This window comes from Electrona antarctica (genome assembly GCF_951216825.1).
Source record: "Electrona antarctica genome assembly, chromosome: 12".
NCBI lineage: Eukaryota > Metazoa > Chordata > Actinopteri > Myctophiformes > Myctophidae > Electrona > Electrona antarctica.
This window is the reverse complement of record NC_136793.1, coordinates 22,606,965-22,631,943: the sequence shown is the minus strand read 5'-3', so window position 1 is coordinate 22,631,943 and position 24,979 is coordinate 22,606,965. Positions and strand designations below refer to the sequence as shown.

The window sequence follows — 24,979 nt, the reverse complement described above, 5'->3', positions numbered from 1 at the left end:
CCGACAATAAGCCTCTCTGACTTACTTACTGAAACGCATGTAATTTTTTCACCATTTCCTAAAAAGTAACGATTGTGGGACATAAAGGTTTCCATCCGACAGCGAGGATATCGGAGAGCCGCTGTCAGACACTCACCTGGCATTGGTAATGCTGTGCAGCAGTCTATGGGTGTGTTCTGAGAGGTCAGAAGGTACCAGGATCTCCACAGGGTTGACCTTTAGGATGCGTCCCTCCAGCTCAGACCGGGACGGGCCGTCTGTGAAGCAGTCCATCAGTATGTCTCCTGTGCTGGGCTGGACCGCCTGCACACAGCATGAAAGGTCATTTACTTACATCAAACGCATCACACAAACCTAAAGACGAATGTCTTCCCTTTGAGTGAAATCCAGAGTGAGTGTTCATTTAAAGTCATACTCTATCTATAGCATATATAGTCTTCTTGTCTGTCAGTGGTGTGTTCGAAGTGCGATTCCCAGAATTCCGTTTGAAACAACACCACAGAACTACAGCTCCAAAATGAATGCTGCAGGGATACGATTTGGACACTTTAAAGGACCACTTCACCACTTTTCAACCTATGTTCATATAATTGGTCCTCACTAATGTTCATGATAAAATAGCACAATTTTTAAATAAATCTGCCTAACGATGATGTCACTGGTGGATGGGTTTCTGAACTGCCCACAGCCCTGAGTCCTATGAGACACAGACCAAGTAGAAATTATATGAAGATAGGTTGAAAAGTGTGCTTTCCTGATTCCCATCAATATTCTATTCTATGATCCCACTTACCACAAGGCCAATGGTGACCTGCTTCCCTGGTTTGTCCCAGTTCTCACTGACACACAGCAGGTAACTGTCAGAGGGGTCCAACACCAGGTCATCACAAGCCCCCTCCTCCGTGTCTCCCAGACGACACACCGGGTTCACATCTCAGGCAAACATTAAAGAAATCACGCATTTTATTTCATTCAAATGTGTACTGCTCGTCAGATAGAGCACAGAAAACGGATCTGTTAACGCCTCATTTCTGCTGTGCTCTGTGCGATTCCTACGGGAACCTCTGTGATCTTTGATGTGCTTCAGTTTTTATTGAAATGCATTGTGTGCACAAGACAGTATTTCATTCAATTCAGGTGATTGACTGTGTTTAATAACATTTGATTTAATCTGTAAAATGAATGCATTTCATTGCGTTGAACACTAGAAGGAATATTGCGTATATTCATTCCAGACATCACACAGAGTTCAGTGGAAATGAGGCATCAAGGACCATACAAGCCTGGCATGTCTATCCCAAATTACAACTCACAGCATACTTGACATTACTGCTGAATTATGCCAACCATTTATTTTATGTTATCGTTGCCCACATGAAAGAGAGACAAAAGGATCAGACCAAGTATAGAGCCGTGAGGACCCCAGTCAACTGAGTATGTAGAGTAAGCATTCAAATGTATATTATTTAAAGCATTTTAAAGTGTGAACTGATTTGAACATTCAAGCTGAAAATAGTCTGAAGAAAATACAGATTTACGAACTAAATTAAATGTTACACATTTATGATGTTATAGTCCTTCACACACACACACACACACACACACACACACACACACACACACACACACACACACACACACACACACACACACACACACACACACACACACACACACACACACACACACACACACACACACACACACACACACACACACACACACACACACACACACACACACACACACACACACACACACACACACACACACACTCTAAGGATACCCTCTCCCACCAGAGTGGACTTGGTGTAGAGAGCGCTGAGTTGACGAGTAAACAGAGTGTTCTTGTTGGCTCCTGAGGCTTTGATTGCTGATGTCTCTGTCTGCTTAACTACTCCGACCTACACATTAAACAATGACAGCAGTTCACTGAACCAAGTTGAGAAGTGGCACTTCTGAGGATTCATATTTTAATATTCATATTAACTTTAGACTTAGGAGCTCCTAAGACATTTGTATTCAACTCAGAACATTAAGTACCTGGAAACTAAGCCTGAATAACTATTTATTATTCTATTAAACTGCGTATTGTTATACGATGGATCAGCACATCATTCGATTAATGAATTATTAAATAAAAATTAAGCACTACAGTCAACAGTATGATTGTTTTCACCACTTGAATCCTAGACTGGGATCAACTTGTTTTGCAGTTTTCTGATACGGTCTAAAGCAGGTATAATTTTGCGTCATCAGGCGGGCAGAAACCAACCATGGGGCAAACAGAGACTGCTCCTCAAATGATTCTCCTCGACCAGAGGCGTTATGATTTGTTTTGCAAAATCGTTTTGTTTCATTTTGTATAATAATCATTTGCTATATCAATTTTTTTTATTCAAACTCATAGCGCGACTAGCAAGACTAAACTACTTGATTTGGCATTATTTGGGGGAACAAAAAACAATTCAGCGCACACCGGAAACTATGTTCTAGAAGTAGGCGTGGCATAGGCCAGATCACACTGTTCTGTTTGGAATGAAAACTAGGCTTCCCTGTGGAAAGGCTGATAACGCGAGGTTACTATGTTGAACCCAGAGTAATGTAGTAAGAGAGTGGTGACACGCTTTGATCTCGCCGCAAAGCGGGTGCCTATGGGCGATAGTTCCAAACATTGCTCCTATGGCTGGAACTATTCCATTGAGATAGAATGAGCACTTCCGCATTCCATTGTTACAATGAGAGTCAACGGGAGTGTCATTACTCTCTTTTATACTACTCTGGTTGAACCCATCCCTATTCTGGGATAGCAGATCTATGTGACACGTTATGAGCTTACAGGTCTGTAGTTTTTGGTAAAGAGTTTGTGTAGAGGAGGAAAAAGCAGACCAAGTACTATACAGAGCCGACCCCAATCAGCTACATATTAGTGTACTAAGTATAGAGGGTTTATGTGGTTAAAGTAGGCTAACATAATTAGAGAACTTTATAGAATGGCTATAAGACATGAGAATAAATTATGTCAAAGTTATGTTATTGTTGCCTTACCCACGGATAAAAGCTCTGAAAATTCATCATGAATATTTCACATCATACAGGTTTATGCTTTTATTTGTGGCAAAAAATCAACCTCATTTTGAGAAATAATTGCATGGCTTTCTCGTACTCAGTACTCATGGCACAACTCATTACTCAGTACTCAGATGAGTGGTAGGGAAATCAGAGTGAAAACTCACTTAGATTGGTTTGCCCTGCTCTCCTACCTTGTGTCCGTGGGAGACCAGCCGTCGCACGTGAACAAACAGGCGGTGTGTGGGGATGCTGCAGGTCATGAAGTTGTGGTCCAGATGACAGAAGATGTTGAGGTCTTTCGCAGCGATCTGCTCCCACATACAAAGACAGATACACAAGTGGTTCTAATGCGATCGTTAACACATCAAAGCCCCAGGGCCCTATTTTACACTGCAATCTGAGCTTGTAGATCTATTATTGGTTATCGCTATAGTGATGGAACATTTTGGAACATTTCCAAACAAAATAGGATATAAAATAGGATAATAACTGAACAAAATAGGGTTGACAGGTTTAAAGTGTTTACACACCACAACCTCAGCTCTGCTGACACACTAAGTTCAAACTTAGCCTAGTTATAGCTTAAATTGCTTGACCTAAAAGCCATTTAAGCTATAACTAGGCTACGTTTGAACTTCGTGTGAGGTGGTGCAACTGGCTCCAAGGGCGCATTGGCTACTCCTACTCTACTGGGTGAAACATTCATTGAATTGCAGCCCTAGTATTAACCTATTGAAACCGGAAAAGCATCTGTGTCATTTTGAAAATGATCGATTATGAAAACAGTAATTAGTTGCAGGCTTGCAGCCTGGTACAGAACACACACTTTTGTTGGGAATGACACCAGTTCAACAGCACAAACCTCTGCATCCTCTCCAAAGAACCTGTACTTGTATCCACACTCCACGGCCAGTAATGCATCCCCATGCTGCTCCTTTATCTGGATGAACTGCTGTTCCAGGGGCGTGTAAACAGTCTTAGTAGAGCGTTTGCAGGGCTGGTCAGAAGGAGAACTCCGCTCTGCACTCATTCCTCCTCCTGGCTTGACAAACTTGGTCATGCTGAACCCCTGGAGATGGACCAAACAAACCTATATTTTAACCAGTTGAAATTCACTACAAACAACAGTTCATCGACCAGGTTTTTTCACTGACAAACTAAATAAATATTCAATAAAAACTAAGCTACGATGACTAAAACTATGACTAAATATACTGACAATTTCGTCAACAAATAAAGACTAAAATGTTAGGGAGGGACTAGTGGAGAAGAGATCAAATAGCTCAGTCATTTTATGCTTGGTTGTGTGCAAATATCACACTCCGAAAATAGACGATCTGAGCTTATAGATCTGCTATTTTGGCACACAGCTGAGGCATTTCAATGCCAACACGGCCAGTCAATATACGTTATAGTAGACTAAGTCAACTGTAGATTTAGTCGTATTTCATCGACTAAAACATTTCAAATGACTAAAATATAATACCCTGAAGAAGGCATTTTGTACCGAAAAGTTGGTCATCTTAAAATAAGTTTTTTTGCATCGTGACTACGAGTTGTGCGACCTCTCCTTCTGTTTAAAGTTGATCTCCCGTGGTCAGCACCTCCCCATTATTGGTGTGCGCTCCTACTTCTTTGTTTGTTCAGATGACTAAAATATGACAAACTAAATGGAATTTTATTCAAAAGACTTAAACTAAATAAAAATGTGCTGTCAAAATCAACACTGACAAACAGACACACGCAGTGTTGGGGGGGGTAAACCCACAGTACAGCCTTGAGCTGTCCCACCTGAAGTGCATCACCGACTCCCTTCTGAACCCCTACAGCTTACCTATTAGAACAAAACGTACAGTACAGTAGCCAACTACTATACATTTAATACAGTAGTTGGCTGTCCAAAAATGACTGGGTGCTACTTTATTTTCATCATTATTTAGCTGTAACTTTGTTCAGCAGAATTGAATTTGTGTGTTCTAAAATGAGCGGAAAGGGGACTCTTTTTGGGGACTTGAGTTTGTTTTTTGGGGACTTGGAGTTTGTTTTTTCGTTTTTTGTTACCAGAAACGTACTACCGGTAGTTTATGTCCAGCACGTTTAAGTCAAACGATTTGACATGTTGGCAGTTTAAAGCCCTGTCTAGGCTAGGGCATCTCAGATGCATTTTGTACTAAAAGAGTGCAAAATGTTTTTATTTAAAAGAACAATAATCATGTGAGAGTCTTGATCTCAGTTCTTGAGGGGTTATTCACACATTTAGTACATTCTATCTAATTCTGCTTACTTTTTATTGTTGCTTATCTTTATTTTGAGCAAATAGTTGTAAATAGTTCATTTCAATCGTATCACACCATTGTTTCGATGGAATGTGCCATCCTCAATGAGACAAATTCCTTGTATGTGCAATAATAAAAATAAACCTGACGTGTTGATGCCTTTCACAGCATCCGTGAAGATAATAGTTCTTACCTGCTTTTCACATGCTTTCACATTCTTTTGGAGTCTGTCATTATTGTGGCACTTCTCACTGACATCACAAGGGGGCGTAGTTGTCTTTCCTGGGTCACAGCTTGCACCAGTGGTGGCACCAGTGGTGTCACCAGGCCCCTTCACTTCCCCCTCAATCATGGCATGGGGCTCAGTTAAGCAGGCAAAACCTTTCAGCCGTGCCATGGTGTATGAGGAGAGGCCGGCTGCTACACGACGCGATGGTGTTTTGGTCTCTGAAGAAAGAGGAACTACAATAATGGAAACATTATGTATTACTGTGTATACGCCCTGTATGGTATACGCATAGTTTCATTATATAGTATTCCACTGTTAGGTTCTTAGCTTCCGTATGATTCTTGATTACTTTATGTATTTGATGTATTACCATGTTTTGTTCTGCTTACTGTAAATCGTTCTGGATTAAGAGAATCTGCTAAATGCCTAAATTGACATTACTGACAGTACAGGGGACTAGTTGCTCCTACTCAGAATTAAGTGCTTGGTGTCTATTATTTGTAATATGCTGGGTTCATTCAGATTTCTCTTCAGTCAAAGTAATCAGATTAGATGTTTATGGAGCAACGCTTGTGCACTGACACTGACACTGACACACACACACACACACACACACACACACACACACACACACACACACACCATAAAATCACCCTTTTTTGCTTCTTGTGAGGAGTAGGACCAGGAAAATGTAGCCTTGCCTTGGATCAAGACGACAGTCATATTGTCATGACATATGACAGATCAGATGTAATGACAGATGTCATATGTCATTACGTCTGGAATCAAGGGCACAACGTCCATCTGACCATCTCTCACATTCTACTATACGTGGGGACATTTGGTCCTCGTAACGTAAGAATAGTCAGTACACACACCTTCTTTGACGCTCTGGTCGGATACATCCTCACAGTCCACATCCTCCACCTGGTGACCATTGTGGGACCGTTTAGCTCGTTTGCCTGGCAACCCGAAGCCATCATCAGAGCCAGAGGAGACGTGCTTCTTCTGCAAGAGTCAGCAAGACACAAGTAAACATCTCTCGAACTGTCGAACATACTGACTGTACAAGCTATGGTGGATAATACACTGCACATTGATTGGTGTTGGTGACATGACATCAGTTAAAGTATAATGAAGTGTAATAGGACTACTTCTCACCTTGCCTCTAGAAAACTGGTGGTGCTGCTCAGCGGGCTTTTGATTATGGTTATTCCCTGATTTGGTGTTAGAATGAGACCCACTCTTGCCGCTCGAACCCCCGAAATACTTGCTAATGGAGGTCTGGACGCCGGTGCAGGACTTCTTGAGTGATTTAGGCATGCTTGCGATTCCTTCCTAACAACACAACCGGGCGGTTATGCGTCACGAATTAATGCATGATTAATTTGCCAGTACAAAAACTATATCATAAAAGACAACCCCTGGTTATTTCAAAACATTGTGGTACTGTCGCATGTGCTGAGATCACACCGGCGCGTAAATGACGTGGGACATAGACTGTAGCGTCACGGCGTGGGACTCTATGCGTGGGACATAGGGTCAGCATAGGGTGCGGAATAGCGAGCAACGCAGGAGCGACCCCCCGTGGCAGACTTTTTTTTATTCTAGCATTAATCTCTCAGCACCACTTCCATTGTTATTGTTGTGGGATGATGAAGGGAGTAAACCATAGGAGTAAACGCAGAAGCACCCGGGAGGAAGTGGAGGGAGGAGCCAGACTGAGTTCCAGTTTAAGGGGTTAACGAAATCCACAGGAAATGTAAATATATTTTAATGAACACTAGCCTATTTAAGACTACCAATGTTTGCTTTTATTTATAAATGCTTATTATGCTTCTATGCTTTGAAAACAGATTATTTGTCTCCATCTACTGGCAGCAGTACAAGGTTTCAAGTATGCAAGGTTTCAAGTATGCAAGTATGCATGCACCTCCTGGTACCACAGCACCATAAGGCCCTTAAAACAAGGCTCCAGACTTCCCAAAACAAACTAGCTACTACTTGGCCTCACTCCCCGAACCAACCTCACCCCTGCCCACTTTGACAGGCTGGAATGGCTTAGGGTTGACGACAGAGTACAGCTGTATATATTTCTTTTCACTGTATATATTTCTTTTCCCTTTTTACCTCCTTTTTGATGAATTCCTGTTCTGTCTATAGAAGTGTCTATTTGTACGTCTCTAAATGTTTTGATGATTTGAACATGGTGGACCCTGTTGGAAACAAGTGTAATGCTTAATTGGGTCGTCCACTCACAGTTAACAGCCTTTGTATTGAGTTTGTGCTTGAAATGTACTGTAATTCTGCAAACTGTTAATAAATTCTTCAATCAATCAATCAATCATCTTGCAATGGGTCTGGTCCACAAGATTCGCTACTCCACCATGAGATACCCATGTACCTGTCTAAATACTTCCTTAATGTCAACGAAGTCCACACCCACAACACCAGAGGGAGTTCAACAAACCATGTACAACCCAGATTCGGCACAAACAAGGGACTAAATTAATTTCGCTCCTATGCCACCAAAATATGGAACGCCCTACCAACAGTCATTAAGACATGCACATCCCTTTACTCCTTCAAAACTGCTCTCAAAGGGCACCTACGGACGGCTGCAATTCGAAACTGTAAAATCTGAATCCCCCAACCACCCCTTTCCCCCCTCACTGTATGTTTCTTTCCCCTTTTTACCTCCTCTATGATGATTTCTTGTTTTGACTATATAGTTGTGTATATTCGTACATCTCTTAATGTTTTGAGGAATTGAAAATGGTGGACCCTATTGTAAACAAGTGTAATGCTTTATGGTGTCGTCCACTCAGTTAACAGTTTTTGTATTGAGTTGTACTTGAAATGTACTGTAATTCTGCAAACTGTTAATAAATCAATCAATCAAAAAGCAGCACTGAGAACAAGGGAATACATGTTCAAAATTAAGGGGGAGTTGATGGGGAGTTGGTTAAAATGGCAGAACACCTGCTCTGTGTATTCCATACCATTGTACTTACCGTTACTGTATCTTAGATTCTTGACTGAACCAGGATCTTGACACTGATGTCAAGGTCATGATCTAGCCCAAGATTTAGACTCTCGTAGACGTATTTATCGATTCTGACGTCATCACTCTCCGACGTCAGAATCGATAAATAAGTCTACGCTAGTCATGATCATTACTTGTACAGTAAGCGTCATGCTCTATGACCACAACAAACCGATGACTACCGTTTGGCGCATATTCACATGCATTGGCAAAGCATGCTGTGTCCAAAGTTATAAGATTCATAAATATCAACAGAAGGGAATGAATAACATAAAGCCACCGGAACACGTGAACGACAACAAGTGCACGAATGATGGCTAATTTCTATTTAATGTTGGGAGGCATGAAGTAAAAGTGCTTTACAAAGAAGTGAAAGGTCATGTAGGCAACCAGAACCTTTTTCACTTAGGCTGGTAGAAGGACAAGGTCATTTTGGCTAATGTTATTCAGGTCACTTGTAAAGAGCCTTTGTTAAGAAATGCAAATGCTGAAAAACAAGCCAGTTCAAAGAGGTTGGACCCACAATCCACTTCTTCTTTTAAAGCCTATTACTCTATTTGTACATCACCCCTTGCACGATGAAGCTGTGTGGAACCGTTGCAGTTCTTTTTATGACTATATCTACAGGTAAGAACCCGGTATACTCATTAAAAGTTAAAATCAGTATAAGTGGTTGTCTTATTGCTGCAATTTGTTTACAGATGTTTTCCACGTTGATGAATAACATAGTAGAATAATGAGGCCTTTTCTAGCTCAATTTGTAACAGTAATGTCTCCCTAGTTCATGGATTAAGATGCTTCACATGTACTGCAACTGAACCCCATTCGTGCACAGACACCAAATCATGTCCCATCGTCTTCAACCGCTGTTTCTCCTTACAATTTGAGGGTAAGATGGCACACCACACGTGTATGAAGTATAGTTCATATTTAGGTATTTATACATGGGAGAGATGTCATATATCAAACAGGTTGCAAGTTTGTGTAATCAAGTAACCAGTAGCCTAAACTTGTACCAACCAATTGATGCTATTTTTTTTAGGTCAGTGTTTCATTTCTTCCATTTTCTTCTGTTAGCAGGTTATAACATGGTCACCAAGGGCTGTCAGAGCAGCATAGCATGTGGAGGTGCAATGGCTTGCTGTGAGGGAGACTTGTGTAACAGCACCAAGCACACTGGTCCTAACATCATTCTGCTGCTGTTGTCCTCAGCTGTTATTCTCCTCAATTTGAAGATCTGAAAAAAGTAACTTAATTCTTGAGTGAAATGGGTTGCTTTGTTCTCTCCTTGCACCAATTCCTGTCTTTGTTTGGTTCAATGGGAGGAAAATCACATCTGTTAAAGTCTCTTGTCTTCCTGGTACACTAATAAACAGAACAATAATTCAATCTAATAATTGGTCACCACAAAACTGTTACTTTTTATTGACCACTATCAGTACAGTGTTCACATTTCCAGTTAACAATAGGTTGGTTACAAAAACCTATTTTGAAAGGACAGGGATAAAACGACACAAAAACAGTTTGAGGACTGGTGTATCAATGTGACATGCACAGTCAAATCTGAAGTGTTAATTTAACTTTGAACGCGTAATTAGCACTACATATTTTACTGCATAGCTTCTTGGTTAATTTACACATTCAACGCAAACAGGATAACAAATGAGAAGGCCACAATTTGCCCCCCAAAAAAAGTATTTAACTTCTAAGACTCTCCGATCTACTGAAAAACTGGAACAAGAAATAAAAGCGTAGCATCTTTTCCACAAAAACTAGGAAATCAGGCAATGTGGTTTATCTATGGCACACTGGGTAGTAGTCCTCAAATAGTCTTAATGAGGCAGAAAAGTTAACATTTATTGGGAGACTGGAATAAGAAAATCTACACCCTACTAGAAAAGCATTAAAGAGTTTAAGAGTGACATACTAATGAGTGAAAAATAAATTATGCAATGTTTAATTGTTTCGGCTGGAGAAGTGACACATTCATAGTATCTTCCGTTTAAGTTGCAGCAAATACAGTGTACAGTACACTATGAAAAACCACAACCACATATTGCTGTAGTCTTTGGCAGTCCACCTAAATAATGCAAGAATATTCATCCATGGCTTTTTTAGGCTCTCCCATGGTAATGAGCCCATGGCTCATTGTCATTATCTCATTATCATGTCATTATCAAAGCACAGAGTTGTGTATTGCTAATGAAGAGATGGATTTTGTCCAAAACTGACAACCTAAAGCAGATGAATAGTTTAATACACACTTTGTTTATGTAATCCCTTATTATATCCCTATCAAGAAAGCAATCCAAGATAATAGTAATACATTCAACAATATTACATAAAAATAATAGATCACATAGTGGACACAAATAAATTAAGCCAGTCATTTCAAAGCATTTCCTTGCAATATATTACTATGACACCTGTTGACATTGAGCAAATCTCAAGGTGCAAATAATTATGATCATAGGCAGTTGGATAAAAGATTGAAATTTCAATCATATTATTTCAAGCTTTCATTGCCATCAGGTAGGAAATTGAAGGCCATATATAGGCATGAATTATAATGCAGCAGGCAAGAGCCGAGTTTTTTTTTTTTTTTTACCCAACCTGGCTGGCTGTTATATGGTTATGATATCTTAACTGAGCTGATAAGGCAAAGGAACAAGGCGGGAGCATGTTGCTGAAAGACATGGACGGGATCTTTGAGGACAATCCCTGTTTAGCAAGGCAAATGAAACGCAAATATTCAAACAAATGCTACAATGTCCTTCATATGAGTTAACTGCACACTTTTGAGTATATAAATAAAATAAACTTATGGGCTCTTTAATGTCTTCCCTGAGCTGTGATTGTATTAACCAGTCTGAGTGAAAAATGCACAATACAGTAGCTGTTGGCACTCAAATGGTGAACAGTTAACACCACAGATCAAGGAATGTTGACATAAACATTGTCAGTGTGCCGAGTGACAGGCCTAAGCATGTTCTACATAACAAAACACCAGTCTGTACAGATGCTCCAATCCTATCCAAAAGCTAAAAAGGAAAAACTAAGCTAAGAGAAAGTGCTTTGGGTGACTACTGTGCACACAATTGGCCTGAGAATGCAAATGGTTGTAATATGCTTAGAGTTTTGTTCATTTTAGCTCAACTGGTGGGAACAGCAGCACCCTTTAGGCTTTCCTATAAAAGCCAATTCCATGTTGACATCAGGTCAGGAAACATCAGGTAAACTTGGAATGTCCTCTGAGTCGGGGTGCAATGTCCAACTCAGAGTGCATTATTTGTTGCACTTCAGGACCCCAACAGTGTCAAACTACAAACTAAAATACACATTGCTTATATAATACCAGTGCATCTTTTACTCTCACACACACAGCCACACGGTAATATGGGACTTGGGGCTCCATTTTCGTCACCGCTAAACCCCTTATCCCTAAACTTCTTTTTAACTATTTTGAAAAACATTTTTGAATAGTTCAATTAGCCAATCTACATTGACACGTTGTGAGCTTGTAGACTGGCCATTATAACTATTCAAAAATGTTTTGCAAAATAGTAAAAAAAGGCAAAGAAGTTTAGGGATAAGGGGTTTAGCGGCGACGAAAATGGAGCCCTTGGTCTTGCATACCTAGTTTAAAAACAGGTGGGTTGCGCACATCCAGTCCATTGCTGGTGCTGGACAATAGGTAGATACAGTTTAAAAGAGAGAAGTCCACACACAGCTCTGCTCCAGTGCTTAATATATTTTAAAAATCACACCCGTGTGAACTGAGTGGTGTAAGGTCTTATATAGACTGATCAGCTGTGGTCTGACGTAATGTCTGACGTAATGAATCACACCTGTGTGAACTGGGTGACCATAGCAACCATGCTCATTTTTTTGGTACGGACGGACAGACAGACAGACAGACAGACAGACAGACACGTAAACTAACAAAGCCAGTTGTAGGAGTGGTTTACACCACTCAAAAACACTGGCATTAATCAGACAACATTTTGACCATGGATGGCCTTCATCAGGTGACAAAGTTAATGACAATGACAGCCTCCCTTATATGGTATGTGGGTCACGTGACTTCATGTGACAGTTTTTAAATAAATTAAGCACTGTGGAGCAGAACTGTGTGCAGAGTTCTCTCTTTTAAACTTAGTCTTGCGTACATATGATCAGAGATCAGCTTAAACCAGGTGTAAACAATTAGGAAATGTTAAAATAAAAGCATCGCAGAACCAATGCAAAGACTTTAGGGCGGTCCTTCATATTGGGACGGTATCGAGATGGGTTTTCAAAGTAGTAGGCTAGGTTTGTTGGCACTGGTTTTCCCCGCGATTCAAGCCCATTCAATAAGACGTATCATTGATCTTTGATTGCCTGGATACGCGAGACTAAATTAGACTATTCCTACTGCCATTTGATCAAATTCCCTGAAATAAAGTTCAAAAGATGGCACAGAGATGGGGCGCTCAGGTAGCTCACCTGTGGAGCGTGTCCCATATGAAGGCCAAGTCCTTCTCGCGGTGGCCTGGGTTCAAATCCCACCCGAGGCCCTTTGCTGCTTGGCATCCCTTTTCTGTATTGCTTGGCACTATCACAGAATACTAGACAAAATATCATTAGAAACATGGCACAGAAACACGGCGATAGTTGGCGTAAGTTGATCTGAAACCACAACAACCATTCAAGTCTAGGTGCTGTAGTTACGTAGACCAGTCTTGAATCTAACATCCGTAAAATGGAAGACTGTGTGATCTGATCACGATACAATCTCAGGTCAGTTTGACTATTAGCTTTGGAAGGCACACATGAGGATGGAACAGCTGAAAGATGAGAATCAAAGGATTAGAAAGTGGGGCGCTACTATGATCTAGCTGTGGGCAGAGAGCAGGGTCAGTGGAGATGTGGGCTTAATCGTTATTTAGAGTTTGCTGTCCGCTTTTGAAGGTTTCGTCATGGCCAGTTCTCCATGAAAAAAAAGCATCCTGCTCTCCCTTGACTTGTGTGCTCACTAAAATCTGTGTGGTTGTGTTTAAGCCATTCAACTTGTGTGCTCACTAGAATCAGTGTGTGTGTGTGTGTGTGTGTGTGTGTGTGTGTGTGTGTGTGTGTGTGTGTGTGTGTGTGTGTGTGTGTGTGTGTGGATTTGGTTGTGATCTGTCATTCAGTGCACCCATGTAAAGTAAGCTATTTCGTCAAGGTCCACAGGGTAGTCTGTGAGATACATGGGGCCCTTATCGAAGTGCTCTCCCTTGTAGCTCTTCCACCGTCCTGCCGGCAGGTAGATGTCTCTCTCCTGCTTACCGGGCTCCAGCACAGGAGCCACCATTAGGTCATCCCCTATCAAGAACTGGGAGTCGATCTTATAGGCTGCCTCATCGTCGTTGGCGATCCACCAGAGGGGGCGTACAATCGGGTCTCCTGTATGCAGCACTTCACTGGCCAGTTCTAGAACCCTCGGGGCCACCAAGGTCTCATGAAGCTGAGTGAACTTCTGCGCTATCTCCACAACCTTTGGATAACGGCATAAACATGTTAGCATGACAGGGTAACCGAGACCTTGAATGACCATCAGCTTAACCTCTTGATGGCAAGTTGGCACATTGGTTAGGGAGTTGGGACACTGCCTTGTAGCAAGGGCTGCTGCCTTAGGTGTATTTATATAGGCAAGTGCATTTACCTGCTTACCCATGAACCAGGGTTTAACATTATAAATGGTCTGGTGGCCCAGAAGAACGATTTAAAACGTCTGGACCAGTAGAGCACACCTCCTACTTCCCTGCTCGGGCTACTAAAATAATGTTTTGTAAAAAAGAATTTAAAAAATCACACCTGTGTGAAGTGAGGGGCGCTCTTATCATCATACATCATCATGACGTAACATGTCGATTTGCTCAGACACATATGACGTACGTTCTTCAATGTCAATGGGAATTTAACAAAAATATTTGCTCGTCTACAATTCATATGACAAATTTCTCCATTCATTGTCAATGGCATTTAATGTTTGTGTTAGGACAAAAATATCGACTTTCTCAGACACATGACGTAATTTCTCCATTCATTGTCAAAGGGAAATTAACAAAAATACCGATTTGCTAGTCTACATATGACGTAAATTCTCCATTCATTGTCAATGGCATTTAATGTTTGTGTTATAATAAAAAAAATACAGATTTGCTCAAACACATATGACGTAATTTCCAAATGTATTGTCAATGGCATTTAATGTTTGTGTTAGGACAAAAATCTACACTATAGCTGCGCCCCTCAAAAAAGCTCTGAATGCTGCAGTAGGTCAATGCTTGCCCCGGCGAGACACGTGAGAAGTGTTTATTTCATCCTTTCATCTTTGTGGTACAATTATTTAAAGCCAGTGACAAAGAAAAGAAAGTCACCGGAAGGGAGAATGAGAGTACAAGACGAAAAGAAAACATTTCAGCCAGCCACACTCTCACTCACGTGAGATGTGCATGTGTTCATGAGTTATGAGTGTTATGAGGGAGTTATGTGTATATTCCAGCATAATCCCAGTTTAGGGATAAGAGTAGCCAATACCTAAACATTATATTCTAATTCCTGACAATGACAGACAAGCAGAAAGTACATTATAAAAATAATACTCATAGCAAATATTTTACCCTTGTGCAATCAAAATGAGGTATTTTGACCATAATCATGATACAATAATGAACAATTTCTCTATAGAAATGTATAGTATCTACCATAGTTATAGTAGTTTATATTTACTTATTTGCACATGATATTATATGGAATCAATTTTTAATTCTTGATACATTTTCCTGGGCTAGTGGTTACAATGGTGGGGCCAGTGATATTGAAAAGCCACTGGCCCGGAGAAAATTTCCCTTGTCGTCTACCCTGCTCCTAACCATCATAATCCATTCTCCAGCACCCGGACACCAGCTCCAGCTCAAAGGCCAGGCCTTTTTGGTCAAGGGCACTGGTATGAGATGAGAATGTACCTAGCATGGATGTCATTTGGTGTGACTAAACCCACGTGAACAGTACAGAGAAAATGCTAACTCTACAAAGAAAGCCCAAAAGCGTCCTGTTGTGAGGCAACAGTGCCCCTGTAGCCACCCACAGGTTTCCAAGGACAGTAACTTATAATAATTATGACTGTGATCATTATCAACTGGTTAGCTTTGCTCACCTCTTTGTCATAGGCCCAGGGTGGTATAGAGAACTGCATGGCAGGCATGAAGGCAGACAGCTCTAACCATCGAATGTAGAGCTCCTTATCCGGCAGACCATCTTTACCATCTGAACCACCTGAAACACAACACAATAGTGACAATACTCAAGAAGACTACCCTGGATTATAAAACCACATCAAAACAAGTCATCCAACTTCAACGCATGTTCTGTGGGTGTTACGTACGTGTGGTGCGGTTGGGGTACGCGTTGCCTCCTATCATGTCAGGCAGGACGAACTGGTAACCCAGTATGCTTATAGTCAGCACAGTGGGGATGATGGACTTGAGGCCCAGCTCATAGCCCCACACAGAGTCCCTGTCAATGATCCTGAAAAAGCAGGAGATGTTCTGACTCTGGTATCCCACCCTTAACTCAGCACGTTCGCTGAATGGCATGGCCATCTCTGTGTAGCGGCGGGTGAAGGTGGAAGGGTCAGCGAGGGGCACCAGGGTGCTGAATTGGCGTGGGAGGTAGCTAGTCTCCCCGGCATCAAACTTGAAGGAGACCACATCGTAGCGCTCCTTGAGCTCGAGGAGTTGCGCTGAGTACCACTCGCGGGTATCAGGGTTGGTGAAGTCCAAGATCCCGCCGATGCCATTCCACCACCGGACGAGGGCAGGCAGCTCGCCACTTGGCTCACGCACGAACAGCCCTCGCTCCACACCGACACCAAAGTTAAAGGAGTCATAGTTGATGAACGGATGTGTCCACAGCGTCACCCGGAAGCCATCCTCGCGGAGTTTGTCAAACATGTCGCTGGCGTTGGGGAACTTCTGCGGGTCGAACTCAAACTCCCCATAGTCAGCGGTGTAGCGATCATCAAGCTCCAGGTGGGAGCAGTTGAAGCCATGCTTGGTGATGTCAGAGGCATAGCTCAGCAGCTTCTCCTGGGTAACGGCTGTCTTGTGGAGGGCCCAGGTGGACCACACCGGGTGTTTGAACACGTCAGGGGCAGGGACCTTGATCGGCTTCGGGAAATACCTCCGAACCTATACAAAACGTGCACACGCAACACACAAGGATTTTGGCAAAATGTGTATAGATTACAAAGAAATACATTTTTTTACGTCATACATGCATAAACATTAGTAACATTTTGGACAGGTACTAAATTATAGCTCTTGAAATCAAAACAAGGTAAGAACATATGGCATATTTTGGAAACTCACCATGTATTTGTGAATGGAGGTGACGTCAGACCCCACGCACACCCTGTAGCTGAGTTCAGGCAGGGCCTTTTGTCCTTCCGGTGGTCTGTATGGCGAGTCCTGGTAGCGCGCCTGGAACCTCATAGTCCTGTCCCGCTCCGACCAGCCCAAGTGAAAGGGAACAGAGTCGTTAATCTTGATGGCCGTGGCGTTCGACGACAGCCAGTAGCGTTCCAGGATCCCCCCAAAAGCATTACGGTTGGAATAAACGTCGCTAGTGATGAAAGGGCGTGGTTCCTCTTCACCCTGCATGCTGATCGGCCAGTGCTGCGTCGCAGTCTCCGCCCCTCCGTACCAGTGGGAATCATTATAGGACATGGCGTGTTCCACCAAGCGATCATGCTCCAGCTCCTCCCAACGAACACGGTAGCACATGACCGTGTCCTTGTGTCCATCCACTGTCTGGATGAAGAAGTTGATCCTCCCAGAGTCTGATTGGCTGCAAGCCAGAGTGTTACTTTCTTTTGAGCATGAGTCGAGGTCCAGAGTCCCAGACCTGAGGAGAAGAGGAAGTGAGAACATGTGGGGGTTGTGCACAGCACGTATAATTTTAACATCTAATCAAGCTTTTGTGAGCATCTCGGACAGTTTTTAAGTTGGTTGATTCAGTATTTAGATATTTGATATTCTTTTTGATCAGAAACGCCCCCTTCCTATTCTGAGTAGAGTTAAAATTACCTCAAACATGTTTGAAAGTGAAATATCCTTTAAGCTGCATATACATCATTGTACAGCGAAAACAGGCGATCAACAAGCGCACAACGTGTCACGACTCACAATGCAATGCGTTGTGACCTTGTAGACCAGCTATTTATGCTATTTTTGTGACCATTTCAAACAATATCTGCCTGAATTAGTTCACAAGCTATGCATAATTTATATTAGATAAATTGCACAGTACAATCTGAAGTGTTCAGTGTTCAGTGTGGGATAAAAATTATAGTAAAAAAGAAAAGTTACAATTGAATGAATTAACAGACATTTTTACTGTGTAATATCATTAGACCTCCTAACTTTGTGTTATTCACACACCTTCTCTCCTATGTAAATGCAGGACATTGTTTTGCGTCTGCCTAGTGTCCAGCTTCTCATTGTCCATCCACACAGCACACACACAGGCTGTTATAGCTCGGAGTCGGCACCCAGCAGGGAGCACTATTCTCATTATGATCGTGTGCATTGTATTGATTGATGATGTTGCACAGTCTTGCGGACCATGCCACACCAATGAGTGAGTGACAAATAAACCCCTCTTGATTCAAACAAACATTGACACAAAACTACATTTCTGAATGAGACTTGTGCCAGAAAACGTAGCCCAAATACAGAGATGCAATGCAATGTGCCGAAAGTATGATGAGGCTGATTTCACTTCATACATAAACACATGCATTTAGTCCAGCAAGAGAAAAGAGAATGGGGAGAGAGAGAGGGACGTCTAAATAGGGAGAATAAGAGAGGGGAATCCACCTGAAGGCCATAGTGAAGATGACAGCCCCCGCCTGGCTGCGGATGACAAAGCCGTCCTTGTTGAGGTCGAGAAGCTCGGCCTTCAGTAGCTGAGCCTTACGCAGTGAAGCGGAGTAGTAGCACCAGGAGACCACAGCGGCCAGCACCAGCACACATCCCAACAACGCCGCCAGCACCAGGGGGCGTCCTTCGCGGCCCAGCTTCTTCTTCATTGGGGAGCCACCCCGCCCGCCGCCCATGATCTGGTCCCCAGGACCTCCAGGACCTCCGGGGACGATCTGGTACATAGTGCTGCTGCTGTCCTGCTGAGAAGTATTTCTAAATCGCTGCTGGTTTGTGCATCCCTGGAATAGTGAGATTAAACATACAGGTTCGTTAAGGTATATTGTAGATCAACAGATCTAAAAGGTGTTAAGGTTTCATCTATGAATAAGTAAGTAGCCTTGGGAACCGTTGGTGCCCAAGCCATGTGACCGAAATGTCAAGAGCCTATCTCCCGTTTCCTTAGCAATGCATGAGGCAGCTTGATGGATGTTGGTGTTGTCCTGGACAGTCAGCTCTCATTCAAAGCACACATTGAATACAGCTGTCACTCGATCCTGTAGGTTTACACTAGTATATTATAGTCTAATATAGTTACAATAATAGAACATTCGACGAGTTAGACCTTCCTCACCCAGGAGTCTGGGCTGACTCCTGGGTGAGGAAGGTCTAACTCGTCGAATCCAGACATCAGTCATATCAAAACCTGACTATTGTAACTCCCTCCTCACTGGCCTACCGGCATGCGCACTTAAGCCTCTCCAATTGATCCAAAATGCCGCAGCTCGCTTGGTCCTCAACCAGCCAAAGTTCTCACATGTCTTCCCCCTTCCCCGCTCCCTCCATTGGCTCCCGGTCACCGCCCGCACAGTACAAAACTCTGATGCTAGCCTTCAAAGCAACCAAAGGTATGGCACCCCCATATCTTGCAAGTCTGATTGGACCCTACAAACCCTTCCGCGCACTCAGATCAGCCGACGCAGGGAGGCTGGAAGTACCTTCGCTAAAAACGCTCAATGCTCCACACGTCCCAAACCCTTCTGGCTCCAAAAACTATGGAATGCACTTCCCATTGCAATCATTCAGAACTGCAGACTCACTCCCAATCTTCCGCCATAGTCTGAAAACCCTCCTCTTCAGACTCCATTTTAGCCTGTTGCAACTGCCGTAGCACTTGCCCTAGCCTCGACGACCTTACAGGCATATGCATAGGCTCAACTTATGTAACTTAGATAGCATTTTATGTAGACATAGCACTCTATAGTGTATACGCATAGTTTCATTATAAAGATATTCCACCGTTAGGTTCTTAGCTTACGTATGATTCATGATTCATTGATGAGGTCAGATCAACATATGGAATGTCAGAACAGGTCAGCTCCATATATGGAGATCTTAAAGGGTGGCAGCGGTGGCAGTGTCTTGAGTTATATCTGAGGATTTAGGTCTACATTCCTTGTGCTTGTCTGCAGCAGAGTACAGCAGCTGCCTGCAGCAGCATCAGTTCAACTGAGAGCAGGGTGGAAATCAGCTGGTGTGTGGCAGTACTGGCAGCATGCCAATCCCTGGAGGTAAAGGCACCAGATACACTACAAAACACCCTCTTAGATTCTACAATGTTAACCTGCAGACACCCTGTCAGCACGTTTCAATTACATATTTATGAGATTAGGGCATCTTGGAAATCTGTAAACACTATTTATCTGGCATAGCCCTCAAATAACTGTACTGCTACAGTTCAGGTGTGGAAAGCCTATATTTCCACAACCACAATGTGGGCCAAACATCCACAGCAGAGCTGCTCAACTACACATTCAGTTCTATTCCAGCTCAGCTAGCTTTATTGAAATATTAAGTTTTCATATTTATCTATATGTATAAGCTCACTAGTCCCGATGTAACACGACTATTTTCACATGACACCGCTGTATGTAATAAAGTATGAAATAGACTACTTTAGTCAGTTATAAAAAATAATCATTTTTTAATATATAAACAATGTAATTATCAAAATAGAATCTGGCCCAGGTTGTGGTTCAGGTAATCTGAGATCCCAGAAGTTCTGGCATAAAAACGGGAGAGGCGAGAACAAGTTTGTAATGCCCCAATAAACCGTTGTGGTATTGATAGGAAGCCTGCAAGCTAATTTTGTTTAAAAAAGTGTTCCTGAGTACAAAAATAAAGTGAAAAATAAAACCTTATTAATTCAAAATTTGTTCCAGCAATTATGAAATATTATGATAATCACATAATCATTTAAAATGCTTTAGAATGTGTTATGATTATTGTCATAAAGTCTTATGATTATTTATGAGTTCTTATTATAACTATTATTATACAGTATGTTTATAATGCATTATAGACATGTGATGCAGCAAGTGTTACCCATTTTTCTATCACAAAAAGAAAACTGTTTCTGGGTGGATTGTGACGGGTCTTTTTGTATTTTAATTTGGTACTAGTTAAGTTTACTGGTTTAAATTAGATTTAGATCCATAAGGAATATGAAGATTTCCACATTTTCAAACACAACATTTATAAATCACTGTATAGGTAAACGCAATCATTACTGGACAAATTCAACTTTGTTGTTATTGTGATTTATTTTGGGCTATTTTGTTGCATCTGTGCAAAAATGGTTTACATAGCCTAAATTTGTGTATTAACCTGGTATTAACTTATAGTACATGGCTTGACATTAACTTTTTGAGGCACTTGTCCTTTGGACAAGGAAATAGCAGACTGACCTTGTCGGCATTTAAACTTGTATCACTGCATGTGCACTCACCCAATAATTAATTCCTAAGGATTGGATTCGTATTGGGGACTAGTTTCATATTCATTTGAAAGTTCTGGTAGAAAACTTATATTTAGTAAAATATCATACTTTTCCACGAGCTGCACATGGACGTCATTCTCTCCGGTGAGTGCAGCACTGAACATATCAAAACCTTCCTTTAGGAAGCACAAATGTATGGGCCATATAAAAATAGTTGGTGTGATCAATTACCACCTATCAATTGTGTGCCCCATACGTTAGTGCTTCCCAAACATCAACTGTTCCCAAAGGAAGTTTCATATTTTCAGTCCAGGTTTTTCTCGTGTAAAAGTGGCGATATTTTACTTTATATGAAACTAGAGCACAATATCTGACTTCTATAGTCATAGGAATTCATTACTGGGTGGGTACAAGCGCACTAGTACAAACACAGTGCTACAAGTTTAAATGCCGACATGATCAGTCTGCTAACCGTGCGTGGATAGGACCAATCGATTGCTGTGTATTTGGAAATATATGAAATGTATATAAGATCACAGACATTCTAGGGCTATTACCAATATTGGAAAGGTGATTATTTGGAAAGCCAGACAATAATACCAGACAATATTGTTGGCTGCTAGGAGCGTCACAGAAAAAGTGAAAGCAAGAGTCACTTGTCCAACGGACAAGTAAAGTTTTGAGGCACTTGTCCGGAAAGATTTATTACTTGTCCCGGACAAGCAGACAAGCCTTAATGTCAAGCCCTGTAGTAGCATGTCAATCTCGCTCTCATGACTGTTTACATGAATTATAGCATGTCAATGGTCCTCTCGCTCTCATGACTGTTTACATGAATTATATTGCCAAAACATTATTTTTATTATTACACACTAACTGCAACACTAAAAAACACTACTAATTCATTAACATTTTTAAATAAGAAGATAGTAGTCTACAATAGTAGAAAATATAGTTAAGTGTTTCTCTGTTTCTCTGTCATGATTTAAAAGGTCTAACGCTGTTTAATAGCCATTGATTCCTCAACACCATTGTTTCTTTCTTGTTGTTGGTAGACAACTGCTACATTGTGGCTGCTGGTCCAGCTCATGCGTAGACGTAGTCTTTGCACTTGAATTATTCTACCCGAGGTAGAGGTCACATACTTCTACAAAAGGACTGTAGGGCCATAGGTGAATATTATTCTACCACCCACTACTACTACTACAGTATGCCTTCGACTAGCTCCTTTCGGAACCCTACGTTAAAGTTTCTGACATTTTGATGACTTTATGTAGGGTTCCTTCTCACCGGATTCAAGCGACATGGGATGCCATCTGATTTCCCCTGACTTAGCCCTGTGCTGCGGTGTGGGTGTCACGCTGACATATTCCAAACGAAGCATATGAACGCTATAGGAGACAACGAACCATCTGACCCCCCCCGCGAACGGCTCAGAAGCCGTTAAGTATTTTTAATGTTTGTACGACCGTTTTGCCAGCTCTGAAATTCTCTCTTGTTGACATCCCATTGTACCGCCTCTCGGCATCTCGGTTGGCTAGCAGCGCCTCCCTACGCGCCTCGTAGGCGCAGCTAGCCAACCGAGATGTCAACAAGGAGGGACCGAAGAGAGAATTTCAGAGCTGGCAAAACGGTCGTACAAACATTAAAAATACTTAACGGCTTCTGAGCCGTTCGCGGGGGGGGTCAGATGGTTCGTTGTCTCCTATAGCGTTCATATGCTTCGTTTGGAATATGTCAGCGTGACACCCACACCGCAGCACAGGGCTAAGTCAGGGGAAATCAGATGGCATCCCATGTCGCTTGAATCCGGTGAGACCGGACCCTACGTGGTAGGTCCAAAGGAGCTCAACCCGGGGGGTCCGGAGACGGGCTAGCCTTCGACAGCCGTGGAAAAACTCATCGATATTCTCGCTGCATCATTCTCTGGGCAAGTTGCTCCACATTTGTTCCATTGATTGATTTGAAGTATTTGAAATACATTGAAGTATTTATTAACAGTTTGCAGGTACATGGGTACATTTCACACGAAAGCACAACTCAATACAAAGACTGTTACTGTGGACGACACACTTATAAAGCTGATTTACAACAGGGTCCACCATTTTCAATTCATCAGAACATTAATAGAGACGTACAAATATACACTGACTTCTAAATAAAAAACAGGAAGTCCATGGCCGTTTACTAACGCTACATTTGAATAAACAGTTCATTTTAATGAGCAACAAACGTCTATAATTTTAGTCCAATATGCAAGTTAACTCACCTTTCCCCCCCGACTCCTCTGTGTGTATCTGGGGTATCTAGTACTGAGTACTGACGAACACTGCGCATTTGCAAAACAAGTTTTCGAGATGTGACCGGATGTGGACCGAAAACAAACGAACTTGCGTCATGGGCTTCTGGGAAATGTAGTGCCGTTGTGCCGTTACACCTACTGGTAAGATTCTTCCTTTTAAGAATCTACCCAAAACTAGAGCAAATGGAATGCCATTTAAACAGAGAATACACCCAAAGTTTCATACAAAGTGAATGCAAAACATTGAAATACAAATTACTGCTGTCATTTGTTTCTATGTGGATTTATAGACTTATAGCTTGTTACGTAGATAGCTCTAGAATTGCACTTTATGTAGTCATAGCACTTTATAGTACACATGTATAATATATTATATAGTATTTATATAGTATAGTATGTATAGTTTACATAGATACTCCACTGTTACGTTCTTAGTTTACGCATGATTCATGATAACTACTTTTTATATATGTGATGTATGCCATGCTTTTGTTATTGCTTAATGTAAATCGCTCTGGATTAAGAGCGTCTGCTAAATGCCTAAATTGTAAATTGTAAATTATAATAATTATGATGATCTTGTAAGATAGTTTTCTCTAAGTTGCAATGCAATAACTCTGTTTACACTTTTCTGTATGCCTATTTAAATGTAGCCTACATAGGTCTACATTGTTTTGTTTTGATTGGTTTGTAAATTGTAAACGTGTTGAATTGACAGGCTTTCTACCACTAGAGGGCAGCACTAGATAACATCACATCAGAAGCTGGACGATTTATTTCCAATTTAGGTCCCATTATTTAGAAGGTTATTTAGTGGTGACGACAGCAATTTGTCTTAAATTGCAGGGAAAATTAAATCTCCATTGACATTCTTACTTATGTTAGTCAAACTTGAAACTGTGTTCATATATATATATATATATATATATATATATATATATATATGTATGACTCCCTTTCTTTATGGTACACACACACACACACACACACACACACACACACACACACACACACACACACACACACACAAGCATTGACTTCATGCAGTGTATACGTAAAGGAAGATAAATGCTTGTACGTGAATTCTTTGCTGTTTAGTAACCTGCCTCTTTGAGCATCGACATCACAGGTTTCCACTATACTTTTTGTTTGTGAGACTATTTCTGCCAGGACTGTGCACCCTATACACATTGAACTGAGTGCTGGCGCGTGCATGCGTGCGTGTGTGTGTGCGTGCTTGCGTGTGTGTGTGTGTGTGTGTGTGTGGCTGGCCGTTGTGGGGTTGTCATTTCTGTCTGTTTGGTGTGTGTGATTGGTGTGTAGGCCTACAC

The 24,979-nt window shown here is 41.7% G+C and overlaps 2 protein-coding genes across 4 annotated transcripts in view; both read right to left on the bottom strand.

Annotated features, from left to right (window-relative positions):
• msh3 (mutS homolog 3 (E. coli)) overlaps positions 1 to 7,121 on the bottom strand; it is a 57,911-nt gene extending 50,790 nt beyond the window's left edge. The window contains exons 1-8 of one of the 3 annotated variants that reach the window (XM_079515698.1): positions 6,739 to 7,121; positions 6,456 to 6,585; positions 5,542 to 5,810; positions 3,935 to 4,141; positions 3,264 to 3,380; positions 1,787 to 1,904; positions 794 to 933; positions 137 to 303 (exon numbers count right to left, since the gene is read on the bottom strand). In XM_079515698.1, the coding sequence (XP_079371824.1) occupies positions 137 to 303; positions 794 to 933; positions 1,787 to 1,904; positions 3,264 to 3,380; positions 3,935 to 4,141; positions 5,542 to 5,810; positions 6,456 to 6,585; positions 6,739 to 6,900 (1,310 nt within the window). In that variant the 5' untranslated portion in view covers positions 6,901 to 7,121. The remainder of the gene's footprint in view (positions 1 to 136; positions 304 to 793; positions 934 to 1,786; positions 1,905 to 3,263; positions 3,381 to 3,934; positions 4,142 to 5,541; positions 5,811 to 6,455; positions 6,586 to 6,738) is intronic. The other 2 variants (XM_079515696.1, XM_079515697.1) reach the window with 2 other exon arrangements.
• A 2,903-nt stretch (positions 7,122 to 10,024) lies between these two features.
• LOC306934009 (myogenesis-regulating glycosidase-like) lies at positions 10,025 to 23,763 on the bottom strand. Its single transcript, XM_079516414.1, has 6 exons — positions 23,616 to 23,763; positions 18,526 to 18,869; positions 17,017 to 17,551; positions 16,032 to 16,836; positions 15,804 to 15,922; positions 10,025 to 14,138 (listed from the first exon to the last, which is right to left on the bottom strand). Exons 2-6 carry the CDS (start codon positions 18,810 to 18,812, stop codon positions 13,791 to 13,793), a joined length of 2,094 nt encoding a protein of 697 aa, XP_079372540.1. The 5' UTR covers positions 18,813 to 18,869; positions 23,616 to 23,763; the 3' UTR covers positions 10,025 to 13,790.
• Positions 23,764 to 24,979: the final 1,216 nt, after the last annotated feature.

Bases quoted from the DNA above. Each gene is read 5' to 3' on its own strand.
- LOC306934009 (XM_079516414.1), bottom strand. From the start codon at position 18,812: ATGTACCAGATCGTCCCCGGAGGTCCTGGAGGTCCTGGGGACCAGATC. The intron at 17,552-18,525 runs GTGGATTCCCCT...TCTTCTCCTCAG, and splicing joins ATCTTCACTATGGCCTTCAG to GTCTGGGACTCTGGACCTCG. The intron at 15,923-16,031 runs GTACGTAACACC...GTTGTGTTTCAG, and splicing joins GTACCCCAACCGCACCACAC to GTGGTTCAGATGGTAAAGAT.